Below are 23452 nucleotides of genomic sequence, written 5' to 3'. Positions count from 1 at the left end.
ATCCCCAAAACCCTAACCCCAAACCCTAATCCTAACATCCTAACCCCAACCCTAAAACCCTGACCCTAACCATTAAACCCTGACCCTAAACGCTACCCCTACCCTAACCCTGGACCAACCCTAACCCTACCCCTAATCCTTTCCCTACCCCAACACTAACCCCAAACCCTAACCCCACCCCAATCCTAAAACTAACTTCTAACCCCTAAACCATAACCCAAACCCTAACTCTACCCCAACTCTAACCTTTATCCCTAACTCTAATCTGTAGCCCTAACCCAAAACCCTAAGGTAACCTTTTATAGGCTGGGATTCGAGGCTTTGTATTTAGGAAGTGCGGGTGTTCTGGCGTCTCCCACTCACCTGCACGGGAAAGTTCTTCTGTTGGTTCTTCACAACAAGTCACGGTGCATCGTGGCCTCCCCTGGTCGGTAAAGGGCTGGGTTCTCCCGAAAGCCTCGGCTCCTCCTCCCTCCTCCCAGTGCCCTCCAGGCCTCCCCGGTGGCCCCAGCGTGGCAGGGCCAGTGCAGAAGGGACCATGGGCTTGTGGCCGGCATGGGCCGCTGTGGGCATGGAGCTCACGGGAACGCGGCCTAGGGGCAGGCTGCGCTCCTCTGCGCCCGCGGGAACAGCGGGCCCCGCGGGGGCTGCCACAGACGCGTCACTTGCTGGGGTCCGTGCACTCACGCGGTGGCGTGGCCCCGCAGAGCCGCGACCCCGTGAGATTGCCGAGGCCACGGCGCCTCGTGGAGTCGTCCGTGAGACACGCACATTTCACAAGCAGCTGCTGCGTGGCACTTGCGCTCTGCTCGCTTGTGGGGAGGGCCTCCAGAACCCGGGCTAGCCCCCTCGGAAGCCAGCACACGTGCGCGGGGGCACCCAGAACCGGGCCAATCGCGAGCCTGGAAGGCCGCACGTGGCCCTCGGGGGCTTCACGCCGAGTTTGTAACCCTTGCGCCTTTACGCATGCGCACTAGCTGCCAGGCAGGCCGGCCAAACATTACCTCACACATCCAGAGCGAGCGCGGGAGTGCATTGCGCAGGCGCGCTGCCTGGAGTCCCGCCCCCTGCGGGGGCTGCTCCAATCACCACTGGAGGTTCCCTCCCAAGCCACCCGCGCTGGCGAGCTGAGAGGAAATGGCGGGGAGGTCCCTGGTATCGAAGGCGGAGCCCACCGTCGGAGCCGTGGACGGGGCTGAGAAGACCGAAGGTAGGGGAGGGGGGCAGGGAACTGTGCGTGAGGGTCTGACCTCGCCGAGGCGGGGCAGGGTTGGGGCGCGGGTGGCGGCTACTTCTTCCTGTCAGTCCTGATGGTGCTGACTGAGACTTAGCGGGTTTCTTCAGAAAACTTTCGGCCAAGATGAGGGAGTGCTTGCCCGCACACCCCTCACTTCGTCTTAAAGCATTGAGCCTGTAATCCCAGCACTTTGGGAGGCCGAGACGGGCGGATCACGAGGTCAGGAGATCGAGACCATCCTGGCTAACATGGTGAAACCCCGTCTCTACTAAAAATACAAAAAACTAGCCGGGCGAGGTGGCGGGCGCCTGTAGTCCCAGCTACTCGGGAGGCTGAGGCAGGAGAATGGCGGGAACCCGGGAGGCGGAGCTTGCAGTGAGCCGAGATCGCGCCACTGCACTCCAGCCTGGGCGACAGAGCGAGACTCCGCCTCAAAAAAAAAAAAAAAAAAGCATTGAACCTTTATCGTGGTTGCTCCAATTTTGGTTTAGGTAATTAGTCAAAAGACATCCTGTCGTTCCACAGACTTTCCATACACACCTCTTAAAACAAAAAGGACATTTTCCTGGCGCTCCCAATCCCAAGGGAATTCCTAATTCCACACTCCTCTTCCTAGAACCAGCAAGTGTCCAGATTTCCCGCTCGCACTAACCTGGTTCTTGACAGTGGGTTCCCCCACCCAGCATCCCGACGCCCCGGGGAGCCGGGGGAGGCCGACTCCGCGCAGATCTCGCGTTTGTTTCTCCCCGACCCCGACCTGCCGTAGTGGCTCCTACCTCACCCTGGGAAGGGAGGGACAAGGCAGCTGGTCAGAGTTGTACAGAAGTCCCGAAATTGCAGCCCAACAAAGAGAAAGGACACTGTCCTGGCCGTTTCCACTTCAGGACGCTGTGTGCCTCTGGGTGTTTTGGGAGGATTTTCAAACTTACACAAAAGTGGAGAGAATTGTATGATGACGTCCCTCCTACTGTCACTCAACTTGTCACTCTGTCCTGAGCTCATGTGCCCCTCCTGAGTTAAAACGCTGCAATTAACAAATGCCACGGTGGCTGCCTTCAGCCCTACCTGCGTGAATATCATGGCAGGTGCTCTGTCGTGTTCTTACAAAATGAAGGTTTGAATACTGAAACAAGCTTGGCACAGAAAGCATCCCTACAGTGAGATGTGGCACAATGAAAGCCCCAGTGAAGGACAAAGCAAGTAAAGAGGACAGACGCAAACGTATCCCTTTCATTAAGCACCTACTGGCCCGCCACTGTGGTAGCCTTTCAGTATCACAGCTCCATGTTCCTCACATAACCTAGTATATTTAGATAAGGTTTAACCAACGTTGCTTGTGCCTTCGTTCAAACTGCTATAACAGAAATGCCATTATTTCTCACAGTTTCGAGGCTAGAAGTTCAAGATCAAGGTGCAATGCAGCGTCTGGTGGGGAGCCTGCTTCCTGGTTATAGACTTCTGTCTTCTCATTTTGTCCTCATATGGGGGAAGTTGCTGCCGACCTCTCTAGTTTTATAAGGGCACTAATCCCACTGCTGAGGGCCCTACTCTCATGACGTAATCACCTCCAAAAGGCCCCACCTCCTAATGCAGTCACACTAAGGGATTAGGACTTCAACATACGAATTATGGATGGGGGCACAAACATTCAGTCTATAGTGACCAGCTACAGAAGAAAGTTAAAGGACAAGATTCCAGTTTTAGTCTATCTGTTTTTAAAAAGGAAGCAGGGATGTTATCTAGGGTCAGTGACACTAGATACATTTTAGTAAAAGGTCTGTTAGTCTCCACCTAACTGGCCGCAGTTATTACTAGAAAGGGGATGACTGGGGAAAGGGAATGTTTGTGTTTCAATTTTTTCTTCATGCTTTTTCACACATGCCAATTACTTGAATAATGTAAAACTTAATTCATAAATTTATGAACAGTAATTTGTGTAAGATTTCAGGTGGGACCAAAATGAGGGGACTCCATAAACTCAAAAATAAGCATTTCACAAAACTCTATGCTTGATTTTTTTTTTTTTTTTTTTTTTTTTGAGACAAGATTGTGCTCTGTTGCTCAGGCGGGAGTGCAGTGTTACAGTCACTGCTCACTGCAGCCTTGACCTCCTGGCCTCAAGCAATTCTCCCACCTCACCTCAGCCTCTTAAGTAGCTGCAATCACAGGTGCATGTCACCACGTCCAGAAAATATTTTTAAATTTGTTATTTGTAGAGATGGGGTTTTGCTGCATTGCTCAGGCTGCTCTTGAACTCCTATGCTCAAGCAGTCCTCCTGCCTCAGCCTCCCAAAAGTGCTGGGATTATGGATGCGAACTACTGAGCCTAGCCTTATGCATGTATCCATGATTTTTAATGGCTGTAAATGATTTATCCTGTGTATGTGCTATAATTTATTTAACAAATCCCCTAAGACATATTTAGGCTTCCAGTTTCTTACTATTATAAACAATATAGTGATGAACACCTTGCCCATTATCCATATCAGAATTACTTAGGACATAGTCTTAGAAAAGAAGATGTACCCAAACTTTTGATATTTACTATCAGAGAGTTTGTAAGGAGACACCTTAATTTTGCATATCTGGTTGACAAAGATGAACACATTTGGAAACATAGGTGGTTGGTAAAAATGAAAAACTGGGCATCTTGTATACATCAGTGGAGGGTAATTTGGTAATGTCGATCAAAACTGTGACAAACTTTGGTCAGGTGCCTCTGAGCCTTCTCAAACATGCATCGGCCTTGGCCTGTGATATGGTTTGAATCTGTGTCCTCACCCAAATCTCATGTTGAATTGTAATCCCCAGTGTTGGAGGTGGGGCCTGGTGAGAGGTGGCTGGATCACAGGAGACCAATTTTATTTAGATAGTGACCACCTATCTTTTAACTGGATCTCTGAGCTCTGGGAAGAGGCCACACTGAATCATGGGTGTCCAAAAAGGGAGAATTATTATGAGGCTAGACCACATGGATGCTTTAACAGTGCACTTAAGAAACATTTTTTTAAAACAAATTTCTAAGTGTCTAAAATATACTCTTCCTTAAAAACCCAGGAGTAGCTTCTGTTGCAATAATTAGTAAAATATATATATACATGTGTATATATACACATATATATCAGGTAACACAGTACAAAAGCAAGCAGTTTAAGAGCTGAGATGAATCTGTCTGTTTACACTCCTGGGAATGCATAAGGAAAAGCAGTTTTCTCTGCAAATGGGAGTCTGATGCCTTCTCCATTTTCTTTAAGGAACCTCATGCTATTATACACTATTTTAGGTCCCTCATGCAGCAGAGGGTGCAAGAGAAAGGAGAGACAGCAGAACTAAATGAAGAAAACAACCTTCAGTCAACTGAGAAGAAAAAAAAACTTCTGCTCAAAAAACACAAGGACCTAGGAGAGAGAAAAAAGAAAAATCATGAAAGCCTTTTAAACACACACACACACATACACAGACACACACATATCTTGGATGTTAGCTTTTAATTAAGCTGACTTTTAACCTTTTGAATTTCTTTTAAATTTTTTTTCTAAATCTCATCAACATATTTCAACTAGGACAAATAGCTGCTATTTCAGAAGTACCAAGTATCAAACCAGAAAGGTCTTGATTTAGGAACCAAACCCAGGCTGTTATGGAAAAAAAGAAGACAGAACCTCAGCTATGGAACTGCAGTGTGGGTGACAATCATTTCTCTTTCAGTTTGGCCTGGCTAGCAAAAAGATGGCCTTGTTATGTAAATGAAACCTCTTAAGTAGTCAAAATCAAAAATCTTCCCCCACTTTTTTACTTTTACTGGCTATTTTTTCTTCCCCCACCACCCCTTTTCTGATGGGAATTTAGCCACTTCAGAGGCCTTGTTCCACATAAATTGGAACTTTCCTTTGGATTTGATCAAGTCAGATAGAATTGGCCAAACCCAATGGGAAAAGGACCAAAACAGCAAAAACAGAAAGAAACAACAAAAAAAATACCGGTTAAGCATAACAAACAAATGATCACACAACTTGTATGATTACTGAACACTGTAATGGTAAGGAAAAATTAAGAGCAGCTGGTTGTTAATCTTATCTTTAGCCAAGACAAACCCCAATTCAGTTACTTACCTAGGGACGGGTCAGGCTGAAGACTTGTCTCTATCATCTTAGAAGCAGGAAAAAACCCCTCAAACTTGTCTTCCCTGTTGGGAGCGAGTTCAAACTCCAGAAATGAGTTTTCATGGTAGCAGGAAAACTTGCCTTCCCTGTCGGAAGCAAGTAAAACTCCAGAAAAAGAGAAGAGTTGTTCAGAAAATAAACTTTGGCCTTCGAACAAATTTTGGGAAATGAGGGATTCCCTGGATAGGGGACTTCCAGACCTCAGCAACTTGTCAAATTAGTTTGAGCCACAAAGATAGCTCAAGCTGCTAGCAGGCACTGGTAGAATATTTGTCAAAGGTCAGGAGCACCTCTACTCAGAATCCCTTTGTGGTTGCCAAAATGTGAAACCCCAAAATCTGAGACAGGTCTCAGGCAATTTAGGAAGTTTATTTTACCAAAGTTAGGGATGCATGCCTGCGACACAGCCTCAGGAGGTCCTGATGACATGTGCCCAGGGTGGCAGGGTAGTCAGAGCACAGGTTGGTTTATATGCTTTTTAGGGAGACATGAGACATGAATCAACATATGTAAGAAGAACACTGGTTTGATCTGGAAAGGTGGGTCACCTCAAAGCATTGATGAGACCACTTGAAGCAGGGAGGTTGACTTCAAGGTCATAAGTCGATAAAAAACAAATGGTTGCATTATTTTGAGTTTGTGGTTAGCCTTTCCAAAGGAGGCAATCAGATATGCATTTACCTGAGTGAGCAGAGGGATGACTTTGAATTCATTTATTTTCAGATATTTATTTTACAAAATCAGATATGCATTTATCTCAGTGAGCAGAGGGTAACTTTGAATTGATTTATTTTCAAATATTTATTTATAAAAAGATTTATTTTCCTTTCATAATGTTAATGCCATAAATAGTAATTTCTTAGATCTACTAATTTTAGTGTTAAACATAGGTTCCAATAATTATAAAAACTTAATATGAAATATTTTGTGGGGAGATTTCAGGTTTAGTATTGGTTGTATATAGGAAAGCTATTTGTATTTATATATGTTTTTAAACTAACATCTTAAGGCATTTTGCTACTAATCCTTATGGTTTTATAGAAAACTCTCGGCTGGGCGCGATGGCTCAAGCCTGTAATCCCAGCACTTTGGGAAGCCGAGACGGGTGGATCACGAGGTCAGGAGATCGAGACCATCCTGGCTAACATGGTGAAACCCCGTCTCAACTAAAAAATACAAAAAACTAGCCAGGCGAGGTGGCGGGCGCCTGTAGTCCCAGCTACTCGGGAGGCTGAGGCAGGAGAATGGCGTGAACCTTGGAGGCGGAGCTTGCAGTGAGCTGAGATCCCGCCACTGCACTCCAGCCTGGGCGACAGAGCCAGACTCCGTCTCAAAAAAAAAAAAAAAAAAACCAGAAAACTCTCTAAGAACTTCCTAGATTATGTCATCTGCTAGTTACAGTGATTTTTGACTCCTTGCTCCAGGTTTTTATACCCTCATTTTTTTTCTTGAATTATTATATCAGGAGCTTTGACCTTACTTTGAACAGCCTCAGCAGTGAGAGTACACCCCTGTCCTCACCCAGAGTTTTACAAAGGGCTATCTGGTATAATTTTACCCTGCAGGGAAAAGCTGACCATGGAGGAGCCTGATTCATCTAGTGTACTGTTCACCTCAGGACAAGGAGCAGGGCCACCACTCTGGCTGGAGACCTGCCCTCAGTCCAGCTCAGTCTCAGGCCAGGGGCTGTCAGATCCTTCCTCTGGCCTCTCGCCCTGCTTGATTCTGAAATGTTTGGTTTTGTCTCCACAGGGCAGGACACATCCTCACAGAAAATTGAAGACTTGATGGAAATGGTGAAAAAGCTGCAGAAAGGTCATGTGTCTCCTTTGTGTGAGGCTCAGCCTGAGATTTGGGGCCAAGCAGATGTGGGTTCAATTTCCGGCCCCACAATGTACAAACTTGGGAAATAATCCTCTTCACCTTCTCTTTCTTTTAAAACTTAATTACTTAAACTAAAAGGGCCCCATGATTCAAAATTAAAGAAGGAAAAAGGGTAAGGAAGGCAAAGTGTTTTCCCAAAACCCTGTCCCAAACCTCTTGCTGGTCACCCATTTGGCTCCACTGCAGTCCATTAAATCCAGAAGTTGCCACCTTCACTTCCCTTCCTTTCCCCTCACCCGCTACTCCCTCTTTGCTCACTAGGCTCCTGCCAGCTGTGTTCCCAACTCAGAGGGGGTCTTTGCACTGACTACCTCCCACCCCAACCCAAAGAGCTGCAGGGCCTGCCCCCCTGCCACCTGATTTGGGGCTCTCATGATACCTTCCCATATCTGAGGAGCGCTTTCCACTCCTTTGTGCTTTAACCCCCCTTGCCCTACTTTATTTCTCTTGAACACAGTTACCAAAGCTCCACTCGGTACCTTATTGTGTCTGTTCCCAGTCTTGCCCACCCAGAACATGAGCTCCGTGAGGGCCCCACACAGCATCTGCTTTCAGTAGGTACTCAATAGATCTGTGTTGCATGAAAGCAGCAGAGACACAAGGCTGGCAACCACCCCACCTCTGCCTGCCCTGTCAACTCAACCTCCTTTCCTCCCTGCAGTGGGAAGCCTAGAGCCCCGAGTTGAGGTCCTGATTAACCGGATTAATGAGGCCCAGCAAGGTGAGTTCAGGGGCCTTGGCTGCCAGCTAGGACCAGCTACATGGTTTGCGGGGCTCAGTGCCAAATGAGAATGCAGGGTCCCTTGTTCCAAAGTCACTGGTTATTCACAACAGCAGCAGCAGAGCCTTAAATTAAGTACAGGGCATTTCAGCATGCAACTGCCATAGTTAATATACCCACGATCCTAGCCCTGCTATCAGCAGAGCCTGGCAAGGAGAGCCTGGACTTTGGAAGCCTTGTTTCCTACTGTATAAAATCTAGGCCACTATAGATTTTCCTGAAGGCAAATGAGAAATGTCACTGTTGGCAAGAGAATACAGGCTGCACTCACACAATATTTTTCTGCTCTCTGGTGAAGCCAAAAAGAAAGCCAATGAAGACCTAGGAGAGGCCCGGACCATCTGTGAGGCCCTGCAGAAGGAACTGGACTTGCGTAAGAGAGCCGGGGGTCACCCAGAGGTCCCCACAGTGTCTCAAGCCTCCCCTAACCCTGCATTCCAGATGATAAGCATCCTTGCCATGGCCGAGGGTCCTGTACCCTCTCCAGCCTCATGTCCTGCCAGTCTCCCCCTCTCCTCTCTGCTTGTGAAAGTGTTCAAGAAACACCCTCCAACCTCATTCCCACCTCAGAGCTTTTGCCAGGTGCTGCCTATGCTTCCTCAGATAATACAGGTTCCTCTTTCCTCACACCATCAGTTCTAAGTTAGAATGTCCCCAGACAGGATGACTGGCATTCCCCAGTCATCCCATCTAAAGGTGGCACCCTGTCACCATCTGATCACATGCCCCTTCCTATTTGATGTGTTTCTTCACAGCCCTTGTCCGACTTCATGGGTGTTTGTATTTTTTCTCTCCTCCCCATGTAAAAGCATGGGCATCCTCCAGGGCCTTCACAGCCACCCTCTATAAACGTGAAGGCCCTTTGGTGCTTCCAGGGAATGTGGGCACCAGAGGGTAGGGAAGGGCTCACCTCGAGGGGTTCACATTTGGGTTGGGAGCAAGGCTGTGCCCAACTTCCCAGTGACCGTGAGCAATCCCCATCCCTGAGGGTGCGTTGCATAGTCCCTGATGCCAAAATGTGTCACTGTTTTCCAGTACATGGAGAGAAAGTACACCTGAAGGAGATCTTGAGCAAAAAACAAGGTATCTGCCACTCCCCTGTCTCCAGGCTTGTTCCTTTTGCCAGCCCACAGAGGCCCACTCTCCCCCTATGGCAGCTGAAGCCTTTTGAAACCTGTCCCAGCTTGCCTCTCTCCTGTGGCTTCCACCAGACGTGTAGTAAATGTTAAAGCTCAATCAAGTGTCCACAGACCTGACATGATCTGGCCATGTTCCCCTTGCCAAAACCCGATACCTTGACAGGTTCTCATAGGGCCCTGTTGCTCTCCCTACAGAGACCCTGAGGATCCTCCGGCTGCATTGCCAGGAAAAGGAAAGTGAGGCACAGAGGTAAGAGCTTCCAGCTGAGCCTAACTCTGTCCTACCTCTTTATTCTGGTAGAGCAGAAAGAAGCAGGAAGGTGAGTCTGAGATCCACAGCTCTCATTCTCTCCCTCTAAACAATGGAGAGTCCAAAGAGTGTCTTTCCCCTTTGGCTCCAACAGCAGGCAGTAGTGTTAAGGGTAACTCTCTCAATGGCATAGACATTCATTTGCTAAATTATCAATTAAATTTCTTCAACTGGTTTTGATTCTTTGCCTTTTACTCTTTGTCATACTCCCTGGATATCTGTTCACTCATCTGTCTGGTCACTTGTCTGTTGGCATTGAGCCAACCACTTGTCCATTCTCTCTCCATCCATTATCTTTTCATCCACCCATCGATTTGTCCATGCATTTCTCCACTTCCTGATTTAGCTCATTTTGTTACCAGAGGCCCCAGGCCCTAGCACACTGAGATTTCAGTTCTTTGGGAAAACCAGATGATACTAAGATATGTGTGCATTTGCTTACTTGACCATGTCCACACTAATCTCTCTTAACCTGACAACATTACTTCCAGGGGGCAAATGCTCACGTCACCCCCTACCCATCACCTGTTACAGAGAAGGACCTTAATGTACAGAGGGGGAGAAAAGTAGCCTTAATAGAGGGAGGCAGAAGCCCCAACCCAGTGCCCTCCTGGGGCTTAAGAAAGCATGGCTGAGGGCTGCCTCACCTCTCCCAGGAAGCACACCGTGCTGCAGGAGTGCAAGGAGAGAATTTCTGCTCTAAGCTTGCAGATTGAAGAAGAGAAGAACAAACAGAGACAGCTGAGGTAAACCTTAGCACCTGAGGCAGGGGGTTTGGATGGCTGGTAGTTGGGGCATAATGTCAAAGATGGGGGTTAGAAGAGCTGGCTACGCTGAGCCTTAGAGGTTCCAGGTGGAGAAGATGCTCCCAGTGGAGCAGAGACCATGAGCAAAGCACCCCAAGGTCTGTGCCTGAAGACCCACAGACTTGGACAGTCTGTGAAGGTGGTGATGTCATCCCATATCCCCTCATGCCTGTGGTTGGCCCCCAGGTTGGCGTTCGAGGAACAGCTGGAGGATCTGATGGGCCAGCACAAGGACCTCTGGGACTTCCATGTGAGTCCCTCAAAGCCACTTCTCCCCTTTCCACATCTACCCTAGCAGCACCAGGCCCAAATGGTCACTTCCTCTCACCTGCCACACCCAGTCCTCGAGCAAGCCCTGGTGGTGCTAAGATCAACATTGCCCAAATCCAGCCCCTTGTCATCTCCTTGTGACCCTGCTGCTCAGTGGTCAGGGGCATCTCTGATGAGCCAAGGTCAAGTTTTCCATCAGTGTCAGTGGATGTGTCTGGAACCATCACGGGCACAAGGGAGACAACGAGGATAAGCAATCAGTGTTTGCCTCTCAGGAGGACCCTAGGCACTGAACAAGAAAATAGACAGTGAGTGTTAGGAAGGAAGGGCTCAGTGAGGAGGTCACGCCAGGACAGAGGGGAGTGGGGGGAGCTGCAGAGCTAAACTGGTACTTGATCCTCCAGAAAACAGCCAAGACTCATAGTGTTTGCAGGTTTATCTGTTTTAACAATTCATGAGCCTCCCCACTGCAGCACTGCAGAGATATGGGATGACAGAAGTGCACAGGGAGGAAATGGCCAGTGCCATGGCCCTAAGGCTGTACTGTGGCTGGTGTGCACAGAGGGGCAGAGTTGTTCAAAGTGAGGCATAGTGAGCAAGTATGAAACAAGATTCAGATAGCCTTCTTTGAGGCATGGGGGAAAGCCAAGAGGTGTGGACAGGCCTCTTTTCTTCCCCCTCAGAGGCCAGAGCGGCTGGCAAGGGAGATTTGTGCTCTGGACAGCAACAAGGAGCAGCTGCTCAAGGAAGGTGAGGCCAGGGAAGGTGGATGGCCCATATCTGACCTCACGTGCCCTCATGTGCTCACCTGCCCCTTTGTGCTGCAGAGAAACTGGTCAAGGCAACGCTGGAAGACGTGAAGCATCAGCTGTGCTCCCTGTATGGGGCTGAGGGCCCCTCCACCCTCGATGAGGGACTCTTTCTCCGCAGCCAGGAGGCTGCAGCCACAGTGTAAGATGTGGAGGTGAAGAGGGTGGGAGGAGGGAGTGGCTGGTGCTAACCACCCCCTACTGGACCCCCCAGGCAGCTGTTTCAGGAAGAGCACAGGAAGGCTGAGGAACTCCTAGCAGCTGCTGCCCAGAGCCACCAGCAGCTGCAGCAGAAGTGCCAACAATTGCAGCAGAAGCGGCAGAGGTGTGTGTGGAGGCCCTGTCCCCGCAACTCCCACCAGGAAGGTGACTGATGTGGTATCTCCTCTCTCCACCTTCTGTCTCTCTGACTCTTGAAAACCTCATGTCCCTCCTCCACCCTTCCCTCTTCTTCCTTCCCCCATCCTACCTCTTCCTGTCCAGGCTGAAGGAAGAGCTGGAAAAGCGTGGAATGCAAGTCCCTGCCCAAGCCCAGAGCACACAAGAGGAAGAGGCTGGCCCAGGAGATGTGGTAAGCCCCAGAACTGGGTGTCAGGGAACAGAGACAGCTACTGAAGGGATGGCGGAAGGTGCAGGAGGACAAGGGAGGGGGTCCTGGGACTCCTCAGAGGATGGTCTGTGGCGAGGGGCTTTCCCATAGTGGGTCCACCCAAGGTACTGATGGGGCAGGAGGGGACCGTGTGGCCATGGGGACGGATATAGATTCCCACCCTGGGCACTAACCTCCTGCAGGCCAGTCCCAAGCCCTTAAAAGCCCCTGAGGAGAAAGACCTGGAGCTGCACACCGAGCAGGGCCTGATGTCCTCATAGGCCAGGAGGACACACTCCACCCCTGACCTTAGCCCAAGGGGCTTTCAGGAAACAAAGGAGTTACTTTGATACAACCCATCTCAGCTGAGTCTACTGGTGAGGAGTAGAGGTCGGGCCCAAGACCCCCAGGCTCCTGTGACTGAAGCCTTGGCTTGACTCTGCCTCTGGGTCTGGGCCAGAGATACATCACAGGTTTTCAATAAATGCTTCCTTAACCTCCTGGTCTCTGGATTGCTCATCTCTGGGACCTGCCAGGCTCTTCTGGGTCCCCAGGCAGAGGGATGCAGGCCTGAGACGCTCTCACAGTGGGCCCAGGAGGTCTGGAACCCACCTCCATACACACGTACACACACCTTGTGATTTATTCTTCAATTCCTTCATTACAGGTCTGGACTATACAGACTCCCAGAAATTAAAAAAATAAAAATAAAAAATGAGGATCAGTGAGCTGGGATTCAGAATGAATGGAGTGATTGAGCTCCAGTGAGCTGGAATTCAAGACTACCATATGGTAGTCTCCACGTATTAGCTGTGTAGTTTGTGCTCTCAAGAACACAAAATGTATAACTCAGGCACTTTTGGACAGGAACAGGATAGAAATCCTCAGCGTGCGGGGAGTCAATCAACTAGGATGTAAGTCATGTGCATCTGATGCGTGCTTCAAATTCACTGAAATGCATTGACCCAATCAAGGCCAATGGTGGGAGTCAAAGTCTGCATCTTCTGAGTCAGAATACATTGAATTCATGACAAAGAGATCCCTTTTCTTGACAGGCTCCCAGACCAGGTAGACCAGTGACATGGTGGAGTTGAAAAGAGAGGCTCACTGAAGAGCACTGTTTCCATGGAAAAATGGAACATGGCAAAGTGCAGAAATTCTTCAGTCGGTCCAGGACAGATGAGTTCTCTAAGATGCGGTTAATCATACCTGTTTCAAACAAACTGGCGATACACTATCAAACATGAATTTTAAATCAAGTGGAAGTTAGAAAATATATTGAACTGAATGACAATGAAGACACCACATTTTAAAACTAATTCAGTTAAGCCCATGATTAGAAAGAACTTTAGCTTTTATTGGTTCACCAGAATTTTTTTAAAAATCAACCAATGATTGTTCAGTTAATGAATAAAAGGCCTTTGACACAGTTCAACACTTATTCATGTGAAAAAAAAAAAAAAGACTACTAAAAAAACAGCTTCCCTTAGATTTATTGGTGAGATGTCTAAACAATTTCATGTTGGGAATAACTCAAGGATGTCTGCAATATTCAAATACTGTTTATCATGCTAGAAGTTCTATATGGTGAAATAGTTAAGACATGGATGTATGATTATATGCTTTATGAATCTCAATCTACAGATAAATTTCAGAACGTCTAAATGAGTATAAAAGTTTGCTAAATATAGGTCAATATTTTAAAACCACTTTTGTGTCTCAATGCTAGGACACAAGACCCACAAAATACATCACTTAGGAATCTACAGTTAGTTGATAGAAAAGGATATAATAAACCAGTAACAAAATAATGATATGCATCAGCTAAGGATAAGCATCTCAGCCAAAGGCTGCCTCAGTGAAGGGTCAGGAGAGGCTGGCACGAGCTCTATTTTTTTCCTCTGCAGGGTTCTGCCAGAATATGCTTCTTCAGGTAAGAAACCAGCTGTATGTGTAGAATACCTCAGAATGGGAGAACTGTTCTGGTTCTCTACACTCTTTTTGGAGCCGTAGTGTAGGAATATAATGTAAACTGGGATTCTTGTATACCCTGCTGATCATATAGACATAATCTCGCTGTAAACCAGCTCCCAACAGAAGATCTCCTGTGTTTTCACCAAGACCAGGTGGAAACCTATTTAATAATCAGTTTTACTACTACCAATGGCAATGGTGATGAGATGGTACCAACCACACCCAAACTCAACTTGGATTCACCTATTAATTTGTATATTTGACACCTCAGGGGTCACTGCCATGCAGGTACATCTCATTCCAGCAACAGAGCTCAGCCCATTACATACCTGGTAGAACTAATAGCCAGCTACAAAAAGCAAAAATACACTTAAAAATAAATGCAGTATTATAAAAATACCATGTACCAAGGAATTAATGTAGCAACAGATGTATGTTATTTCCCCAAAACAACTTTAAAGAAAATTTAAAAGATCTGAATAAATGGAGAGAAAGGTCATGTTCATTAGTGGAAACTCATTACTGTAAAGATGTCCTTCCTGCCTAAGGACATATAAGTCCATTATAATTTCAATAAAATGTTGCAGAAATCTCCTGTATTCCAGACATACTTTTCCTTATGAAAGAGTAGTCCACATTCCACTCAGTGGTCGGGATCAGCCACCCCAGCCAGTAACTCCCTCTTTGCTGGTGATTCAGAGGCATGAGTAGCCCGAAGTGGCCAGTGGCAGCCTTGCAGTTCAGTGGAATCACTAGGGTGTCTCTGAGTGGAAGGATTTCTTCCTTCAGAACTAAGACCTAAGAGCACAGTCATGGGAACAGGATACAAAACCTTTGCTCATGGGTCACTAGGGGTAATAATGGGGATACCACTCTCATTTCTACCCTGTGATTTTTGGACCTGTGAATTATGACTACAAAAGAAACAGTACTCAATATTGGACACTGATTCAGAGCACATACAGTCTTCTAGAGAATCTTGTTCCATCCCTGCAAGGTATTGCCACCTAGCTAGTACTTTGGGTCTTCAAAAGGCCACTCCGTTAGTCTGCCAAACCAGCTGCTTCAGGGTGGTGGGGAACATGGTAAGACAAGTTAATTCCATGAGCGTGGACCCATTGAAGTGCTTCCTTTGCTGTGAAGAGAGTTCCTTGATCAGCAGCAATGCTGTGTTGTAGTACCATGGTTGTGGAACTGGCATTCTGTAAGTCCACCAGCAGTAGTAATGGCAGAAGCATTGTCTGCAAGCAAATGTATATACAGATACATCCTTATCATTCATTATTCCTTCTGGAGTTGGAGTCACTACTGATAATAACCAAGGCACTATAGTAACCATTTCACTTGTCAGGATACACAATGCTGGACTCTTGAAAGAGGCATTGGATAAAACTTTAATTTCCCTGCTAGGCCCAAGATAGCTGATTTAACAAAGAGGCATAGTGGTCTCCTAAAACAACCCCTTTTCAAATACCAGTTCAGCAATGGATCTCTAAATAGGTCTCTGTCTTGCCACAAACCTTACTCTCTTAATTGAAGGGTTTTTTGTAGACTCACACCTTATACCAACTTGAAAAACCTTCCCATCACACTTTCCTATCTTTAAAGTGGTATATGTTTCATCTCTATGTATACAAAGACTGCTTATAAATGAGGACCTTTAATAATGTCTCCTAGCTTTATGACGTTTTCTTCCTGTCCCCACCCCATAAGGGCTAGAGGCCAGATCCATTAACCGTACAATGTCCCATGGACCAGGTAGCTGCCCATCTGCAATAGGACCCATGTAAGCTTAACTTTCACCATCCCTAAGTCCTTCCTGAATATTTCTTTTAAAAAATTTTTTTTTTTTTTTTTTTTTTTTTTTTTTTTTTTTTTTTTTTTTTACTAAAGAAATGTGGCATTTTCAATTAAGGTCAAATATCAAGGATATTCCTTTTTTTTTTTTCTGGTAAGTTCCAGGGAACATGTGTAGGATATGCAGGTTTGTTACATAGGTAAACATGTGCCATGGTGGTTTGCTGTACCTATCAACCCATCACCTAAGTATTAAGACCAGCATGCATTAGCTATTTTTCCTGATGCTCTCCCTCCCACCATGTCATCCCGCCATAGGCCCCACAGTGTGTTGTTCCGTTCCATGTATCTATGTATTCTCATCATTCAGCTCCCATTTATGAGTGAGAATATACAGTTTTCTGTTCCTGCATTAGTTTGCTGAGGATAATGGCTTCCAGCTCCATCCATGTCCCTGCAAAGGACATGATCTCATTTCTTTTTATGGCTGCATGGTGTTATCCAGATTGTCATTGATGGTCATCTGGGTTGATTCCATGTTTTTGGTATTGTGAATAGTGTTGCAGTGAACACACACATGCATGTATCTTCATAATAGAATGATTTATATTTCTTTGGGTATATACCCAGTAATGGGATTGCTGGGTCAAATGATGTTTCTGGTTCTGGGTCTTCGAGGAATTTCCACAATGGTTGAACTAATTTACATTCCCACCAACAGTATAAAAGTCTTCCTGTCTCTCTGCAGCCTCACCAGCATCTGTTGTTTCTTGACTTTTTAATAATTGCCATTCTGACTGGCATGATGTGGTATCTCATTGTGGTTTTGATGTGCATTTCTCTAATGATCACTGATGTTGATCTTTTTTTCATATGTTAGTTGGCCACATAAATGTCTTTGTCCACTTTTTAATGGGATTGTTTTTCTTGTAAATTTGTTAAAAATTTTCTCCCATTCTGTAGTTGTCTGTTTGTGCTGATGATAGTTTCTTTTGCAGAAACTCTTCAATTAGAACCCATTTGTCTATTTTTGCTTTTGTTGTCATTGCTATTGACATTTTTGTGATGAAATCTTTGCCTGTGCCTATGTCCTGAATGGTATTGCCTAGGATTTCTTCTAGGGTTTTTATAGTTTTCAGTTTTACTTCCTAGTCTTTAATCCATCTTGAGTTAAATTTTGTATAAGGTGTAAGGAAGGGTTCCACTTTCAGTTTTCTGCATATGGCTAGCCAGTTGTCTGAGCACAATTTTATTTATTTATTTATTTATTTAAGACGGAGTCTTGCTCTGTCACCAGGCTGGAATGCAGTGGTGCGATCACAGCTCACTGCAACCTCCACCTCCCAATTTCAAGTGATTCCCCTGCCTCAACCTCCTGAGTAGCTGGGACTGCAGGTGTGCGCCACTACACCTGGCTAATTTTTTGTATTTTAGTAGAGACGGGGTTTCACCATGTTGGCCAGGAAGGTCTCGATCTCCTGACCTCATGATACATCTGCTTTGGCCTCCCAAAGTGCTGGAATTACAGGTGTGAGCCACCATGCCCAGCCACCAGCACCATTTGTTAAATAGGGAGTCCTTTCCCCATTACTTTTTTTTTTTACCAGGTTTCTTGAAGATCAGATGGTTGTAGGTGTGTGGCCTTGTTGCTGAGTTGTCTATTCTGTTCCACTGGTCTGTGTGTCTGTCTTTGTACCAGTAGCATGCTGTTTAGGTTACTGTAGCCTTGTAGTATAGTTTGAAGTCTGGTAGCTTGATGCCGCCAGCTTTGTTCTTTTTGCTTAGGATTGTCTTGGCTATATGGGCTCTTTTTTGGTTCCATATGAAAATTAGTTTTTTCTAATTCTGTGAAGAATGTCAATGGTAGTTTGATGGGAATAGCATCACATCTATAAATTACTTTGGGCAGTATGGCCATTTTTGTGATATTGATTCTTCCTATCCATGAGCATGGAATGTTTTTCCATTTGTTTGTGTCCTCTCTGATTTCCTTGATCTGGTTTGTAGTTCTCCTTGAAGAGGTCCTTCACTTCCCTTGTTAGCTATATTCCTAGATATTGCATTCTCTTTGTAGCAGTTGTGAATGGGAGTTCATTCATGATTTGGCTCTCTGCTTGTATGTTGTTGGTGTACAAGAATGCTTGTGATTTTTGCACATTGATTTTTGTATCCTGAGACTTTACTGAAGTTGCTTATCAGCTTAACAAGCTTTTGGGCTGAGACCATGGGGTTTTTCAGATACAGGATTGTGTCATCTGAAAACAAAGACAATTTTACTTTCTCTCTTGCTATTTAAATACGCTTTATTTTTTTCTCTTACCTGATTGCCCTGGCCATAAATTCCAATACTATATTGAATAGGAGTGGTGAGTGCGTCCTTGTCTTATGCTGGTTTTTAAGGGGAATGCTTCCAGCTTTTGCCCATTCAGTATGATATTGGCTGTGGGTTTGTTATAAATGGCTCTTATTATTTTGAGGTATGTCCCTTCAATACCTAGGTTTTTGAGAGTTTTTAACATGAAAGGATGTTGAATGTTATGGAAGGACTTTTCTGCATCTATTGAGATAATCATGTGGTTATTGTCTTTAAGTTCTGTTTTGTGATGATTGTGTTTATTGATTTGCATATATTGAATCAGCCCTGCATCTCTGGGATGAAGCCAACTGGATTGTGGTGGATAAGCTTTTTGACACGCTGCTGGATTCAGTTTGCCATTATTCTATTGAGGAGTTTTACATTGATGTTCATCAGGAATATTGGCCTGAAGTATTCATTTTTTGTTGTATCTCTGCCAGGTTTTGGTATCAGGATGATGCTGGCCTCATAGAATGAATTAGGGAGGAGCCCCTCCTTTTCAATTGTTTGGAATAGCTTCAGAAGAAATGGTATCAGTTCCTCTTTGTACCTCTGTTAGAATTCAGCTGTAAATTCGTGTGGTCCTGGCCTTTTTTTTTTTTTTTTTTTTTTTTTTAGGTTGGTATGCTATTACTGCCTTAATTTCAGAGCTCATTACTGATATATTCAGGGATTCAGCTTCTTCCTGTTTCAGTACTGGAAGGGTGTATGTGTCCAGGAATTCATCCATTTTCTGTTGGTTCTCCAGTTCTTTCCATTGTGATGTTAGGATGTCAATTTGAGATCTTTCTGGCTTTTCAGTGTGGTCATGTAGTGCTATAAATTCTCCTCTTAACACTGCTTTAGCTGCATCCCAGAGATTCTGGTACATTGTCTCTTTGTGCTCATTAGTTTCAAAGAACTTCTTGATTTCTCCCTTAATTTCATTATTTACCTAGGAGTCATTGTGAGGCAGGTTGTTCAATTTCCATGTAGTTGTGTGGGTTTGAGTGAATTTCTTAATCTTGACTTCTAGTTTATGCTGTGGTCAGAGAGACTGTTTGTTATGATTTCAGCTCTTTCGCATTTGCTGAAGAGTGTTTTACTTCCAATTGTGTGATCAATTTTAGAATAAGTGCCACGTGGTGCTGAGAAGAATGTATATTCTGTTGTTTGGAGGTGGAGAGTTCCACAGATATCTGTCAGGTCCACTTGATCTGGAGCTGAGTTCAAGTCCTGAATATCTTTGTTAATTTTCTGCCTCAATTATCTGTCTAATGTTGACAGTGGGGTGCTCAAGTCTCTCACTATTATTGTGTGGGAGTCTGAGTCTCTTCGTCGGTTTCTAAGAGCTTGCTTTATCAACCTGGGTGCTCCTGTATTGGGTACCTGTATATTTAGGATAGTTAGCTCTTCCTATTGAATTGATTCCTTTACCATTATGTAATGCCCTCCTTATCTTTTTTGAATTTGTTGATTTAAAGTCTGTTTTGTCAGAAACTAGGATGGCAACCCCTGCTTTCTTTCACTTTCCATTTGCTTGGTAAATTTTCCTCTCTTACTTTATTTTGAGCCTATGTGTGTCTTTGCACATGAGATGGGTCTCTTGAATACAGCACACCAATGGGTCTTGACTCTCTATCCAGCTTAGCATTCTGGGTATTTTAAATGGGGCATTTAGCCCATTTACATTTAAGGTTAATATTGATATGTGTGAATTTGTTCCTGTCATGATGCTGGCTGGTTATTTTGCAGACTTGTTAATGTAGTTGCTTCATAGTGTCATTAGTCTGTGTACTTCAGTGTGTTTTTGTAGTGACTGGTAACAGTTTTTCCATTCCATATTCCTTCAGGAGCTCTTGCAAGGCAGGCCTGGTGGTGATGAATTCCCTCAGCATTTGTTGTCTAAAAAGGATTTTATTTCTCCTTCACTTATAAAACTTAGTTTGACCAGATATGAAATTCTGGGTTGGAAATTCTTTAAGAATGTTGAATATTGGTCCCCAATCTCTTCTGGCTTGTAGGGTTTCCACTGAGAGAACTTTGCATTGGATTAGAACATACTCCTTTAGCTCAGCAAAGCTGGTTAATTATCTACCTTCGGAAGCCTAATTCTGTCAGTTTATCCATCTCAGCATCAGCCCAGTTCTGTGCTGTTGCTGGAGAGGTGCGGTGATCATTTGGAGGAGAAGAGGCACTCTGGTTTTTTGAATTTTCAACTTTTTTGCATTGATTTCTTTCTCATTTTCTTGGGTTTACCTACCTTCAATCTTTGATGCTATTGACCTTTGGATTGGGTTTTTGTGGGGTCCTTTTTGTTGCTGTTGTTGTTGCTTTCTGTTTTTCTTTTAATAGTCAGGCCCCTCTTCCACAGAGTTGCTGCAGTTTGCTGGGGGTCCACTCCAGACCCTATCTGCTGGGGTCCCTCCTTCACCTGAAGCTATCACCAGTGGAGGCTGCAGAACAGGAAAGATGGCTGCCTGCTCCTTCCTCTGAGAGCTCCTTCCCAGAGGGGCAAAAGCCTGATGCCAGCTGGAACTCTCCTGTATGAGATGTCTGGCAAACCTTATTGTGAGATCTCACCCAGTCAGTCAGCATGGGATCAGGGACCTGCTTAATGAAGCACTCTGGTTGGAATCCCCCATGTCCACGCTGCCTGGACTCTTCAGAGCCAGCAGGCAGGAAAGATGAGTCTGCTGAACTGGAGACCATGGTTGCCCTTCCCCACAGGGGCTCCATCCCAGGGAGATCAGAGTTCCATCTGCAAACCGCTGGCTGGAGTTGCTGAAATTCCCGCAGGGAGGCCCCACCCAGTGAGGAGAGATGGACCTGGGTCCCACCTAAAGAAGCAGTCTAGCCACAATCTGCCACAGCCTCTGTGCTGCACTGTGGGGAATTCCTCCTGGTCCAAACCACCCAGTCTCCCTGGCACAAGCAGGGTAAAATGGCCACATGGAGCCACAATGATGGCAGCCATTCCTCCCCCTGGAAACTCAGTCACCTTAGGCAGTCTCCAGTGTGCTACTGCTGGCTGCAACCCAAGCAGCCACCAAAAGCCTGCACAGTTCTGTGCTTGGGATCCAGCCTGGTGACATGGGCTCATGAAGGGATCTCCTGATCTGTGGGTTGCACAGATCCATGGAAAAAATGTGGTTTCCCTGATGCAGTAACACAATCACTCGCTACCTCCCTTGGCTGTGAGTGGGAGTTTCCCCTGTGTGGCCTCTGGGTGGGCTGTCACTCTGCCCTGCTTTTACTCTCTCTATGGATCACGCCAATTGCCTAGTCAGTCCCAGTGAGAACCGGGATACCTCAGCTGAAGGTGCAGGATTCACTCACAGTGTTTGTTCTTCTAGGTCAGAGCCACAGGCTAGAGCTGCTTCTAATTGGCCATCTTGGCCCCTCCCCCACTTTCTGAATATTTCAGCCATAAGAAGATAAATAATCCAGAATCTCCCTCTGATTCCCTTCAAGAAGTTTAAAATTAGTTCTACAGGGTCATTCCCACAAGCAGTATGCAGTACCAAAAAGGAAGGTAGAACGCTCCACTTAGTAAATAAAAATTTGGAGATAATAAGATCAATACTATATCCAATAATGAAAAAACCAGACAACCCCTTCTTGGCAGTAGTACATTCTGGAGGAAATTCAGTAATAAACAACAAAAGCCAGTCAAATGCAGCTGCACACTGTTCTGTGTTCTATTGATCTCCTTACTATATTGGTCTGGGTGCTTTCATTGGTTTGCAATCCAGAGGCCAAAACCTTCCAAGTAAGCCATTGTTTAAACCAACAGCGTGAATGCTAAGAACAACAAGCCATCAATTTTGGCTACTACAAGCCTACAACCTAAAGACTTTTCTGGCTTGCCTGTGACCAAACAAACCAACAACTGAGCCACAGGGCCTGCCCACAGGCCAGTGTTTTAATTGACAGACAACCTCACAGTCTATTAACAACACACACCCAAATCAGGCCATATGATTTAAAACCTATTTGCAATAGAACATCACCCATTTGGGGGCAAAACGCTGGAATGTAAAAAATTGTTTGCTTGCCCCACCCTTAATTGGGGCTCTAACTTTGCCAGTTGGGCTACTGCACCTTGGTTCGTTATGACAGTATTGCAGATGTCAACATTGCCTTTGCCACCTGTGCACGCACATAGCTCCTTGACTTAAAGTATATTTGCCAGTCAGACTCCCAGGCCCAATATTCTCTTCTGTTGTACTTTGGTTTGTTTGACCTCTTCAAATCTCATGTTGAAATTTCATTACCAGTGTTGGAGATGGAACTTAATGAGAGGTGTTTGGACCATGGGGACAGATCCCTCATGAATAGATTAATGTCCTCCCTTGGGATGGGTGAGTTCTCACTCATTAGTTCTCATAAGAACTTCTTGTTAAAAGAAAACAAAACCTGGCACTTCCCTCCCCGTCTGTTGCTTCCTCTCTTGCCCTGTGATCTCTGCACACAGCAGCTCCCCCTTCATCTTCCACTATATGAGGAAGCAGCCTGAAGCCCTTATGAGAAACAGATGCTAGTGCCATGCTTCTTGTATAGCCTAAAGAACCACGAGCCAAATACACTTCTTTTTCTTTTTATAAATTGCCCAGCCTCAGGTATTCTTTTATAGCAACACTAAACAGACTAAGTAAGATACCTTCAAATTACACAATTGTGTCATGATCCTGGCTTGGCTCTCTGCCACAACCTACACCCCACACTCCTAGACCTAAAAGGAAACCTGGTAGAGGTTACTACTACCCATCCCTTTTTTAACATTTAATGAAGATTATTGCATTCACAAAGAGGCAATTGCCCTTGAGGAGAGGACAGCCCACTTCCCAGTGCCTCTCCTATTTCCTTACTGCAGCTTTCCACTGTGAATTCCTGTCCTGAGTATTTGACCGTGGCCACCACAACCACCCCCTTTGTGTTAAGGACTGAATATTTATGTCGCTCCTCAAATGCATATGTTGATGCCCTAACCCCCAGTGTGGTAATATTTCGAGGTATGGGATTAGATTAAGTCACAAGGGTGGGACCCTCATGATATCAGTGGCCTTATAAAAGCAGGAAAATCTTCCCTTTCCCACCTCTCCTGACCTTACCCACACGCATGAACCAAGGAAGTGCAATCTGAGGACATGATAGGAATGCAACCATCTGCAAACAAGGAAGAGAGCCCTCACCAGGAACCAAATCAGCCAGCTCCTGATCTTGGACTTTTCAGATTCCGGAACTGTGAGAAGTACATTTCTTTTTTAAAGCCATCCAGTCTATGATAGTTTGTTATAGCATCTCAAGTAGACTAAGACAAATTGTGTTACCAGGAATGTGGTACTGCTGTGACAA

At 45.5% G+C, this 23452-nt stretch overlaps 2 protein-coding genes across 3 annotated transcripts in view; one reads left to right on the top strand and one right to left on the bottom strand.

The window, feature by feature from the left end:
* LOC115900306 (basic proline-rich protein-like) overlaps nucleotides 1-23452 on the bottom strand; it is a 165354-nt gene that overhangs the window by 19759 nt on the left and 122143 nt on the right. The window lies entirely within an intron of this gene.
* Nucleotides 1033-12340, top strand: SYCE1 (synaptonemal complex central element protein 1). 2 transcript variants are annotated; one of them, XR_004059978.1, is made up of 13 exons: nucleotides 1033-1210; nucleotides 7153-7215; nucleotides 7946-8005; nucleotides 8364-8438; nucleotides 9101-9148; nucleotides 9400-9454; nucleotides 10171-10260; nucleotides 10507-10570; nucleotides 11274-11340; nucleotides 11418-11541; nucleotides 11614-11765; nucleotides 11883-11970; nucleotides 12192-12216. XR_004059978.1 is itself a non-coding variant. In XM_030940399.1 (13 exons), the coding sequence occupies exons 1-13, from the start codon at nucleotides 1138-1140 to the stop codon at nucleotides 12267-12269; spliced, it is 996 nt and encodes a 331-aa protein (XP_030796259.1). In that variant the 5' UTR covers nucleotides 1033-1137; the 3' UTR covers nucleotides 12270-12340. The 2 variants fall into 2 exon arrangements, 1 of the variants encoding a protein (XP_030796259.1); XM_030940399.1 differs by having other exon boundaries at nucleotides 11614-11724; nucleotides 12192-12340.

The sequence above is a fragment of the Rhinopithecus roxellana genome, chromosome 11, assembly GCF_007565055.1.
Source record: "Rhinopithecus roxellana isolate Shanxi Qingling chromosome 11, ASM756505v1, whole genome shotgun sequence".
Taxonomy (NCBI): Eukaryota; Metazoa; Chordata; class Mammalia; order Primates; family Cercopithecidae; genus Rhinopithecus; species Rhinopithecus roxellana.
Note: the sequence above shows the minus strand (reverse complement) of the source record. Positions and strands in the feature narration are given on the sequence as shown.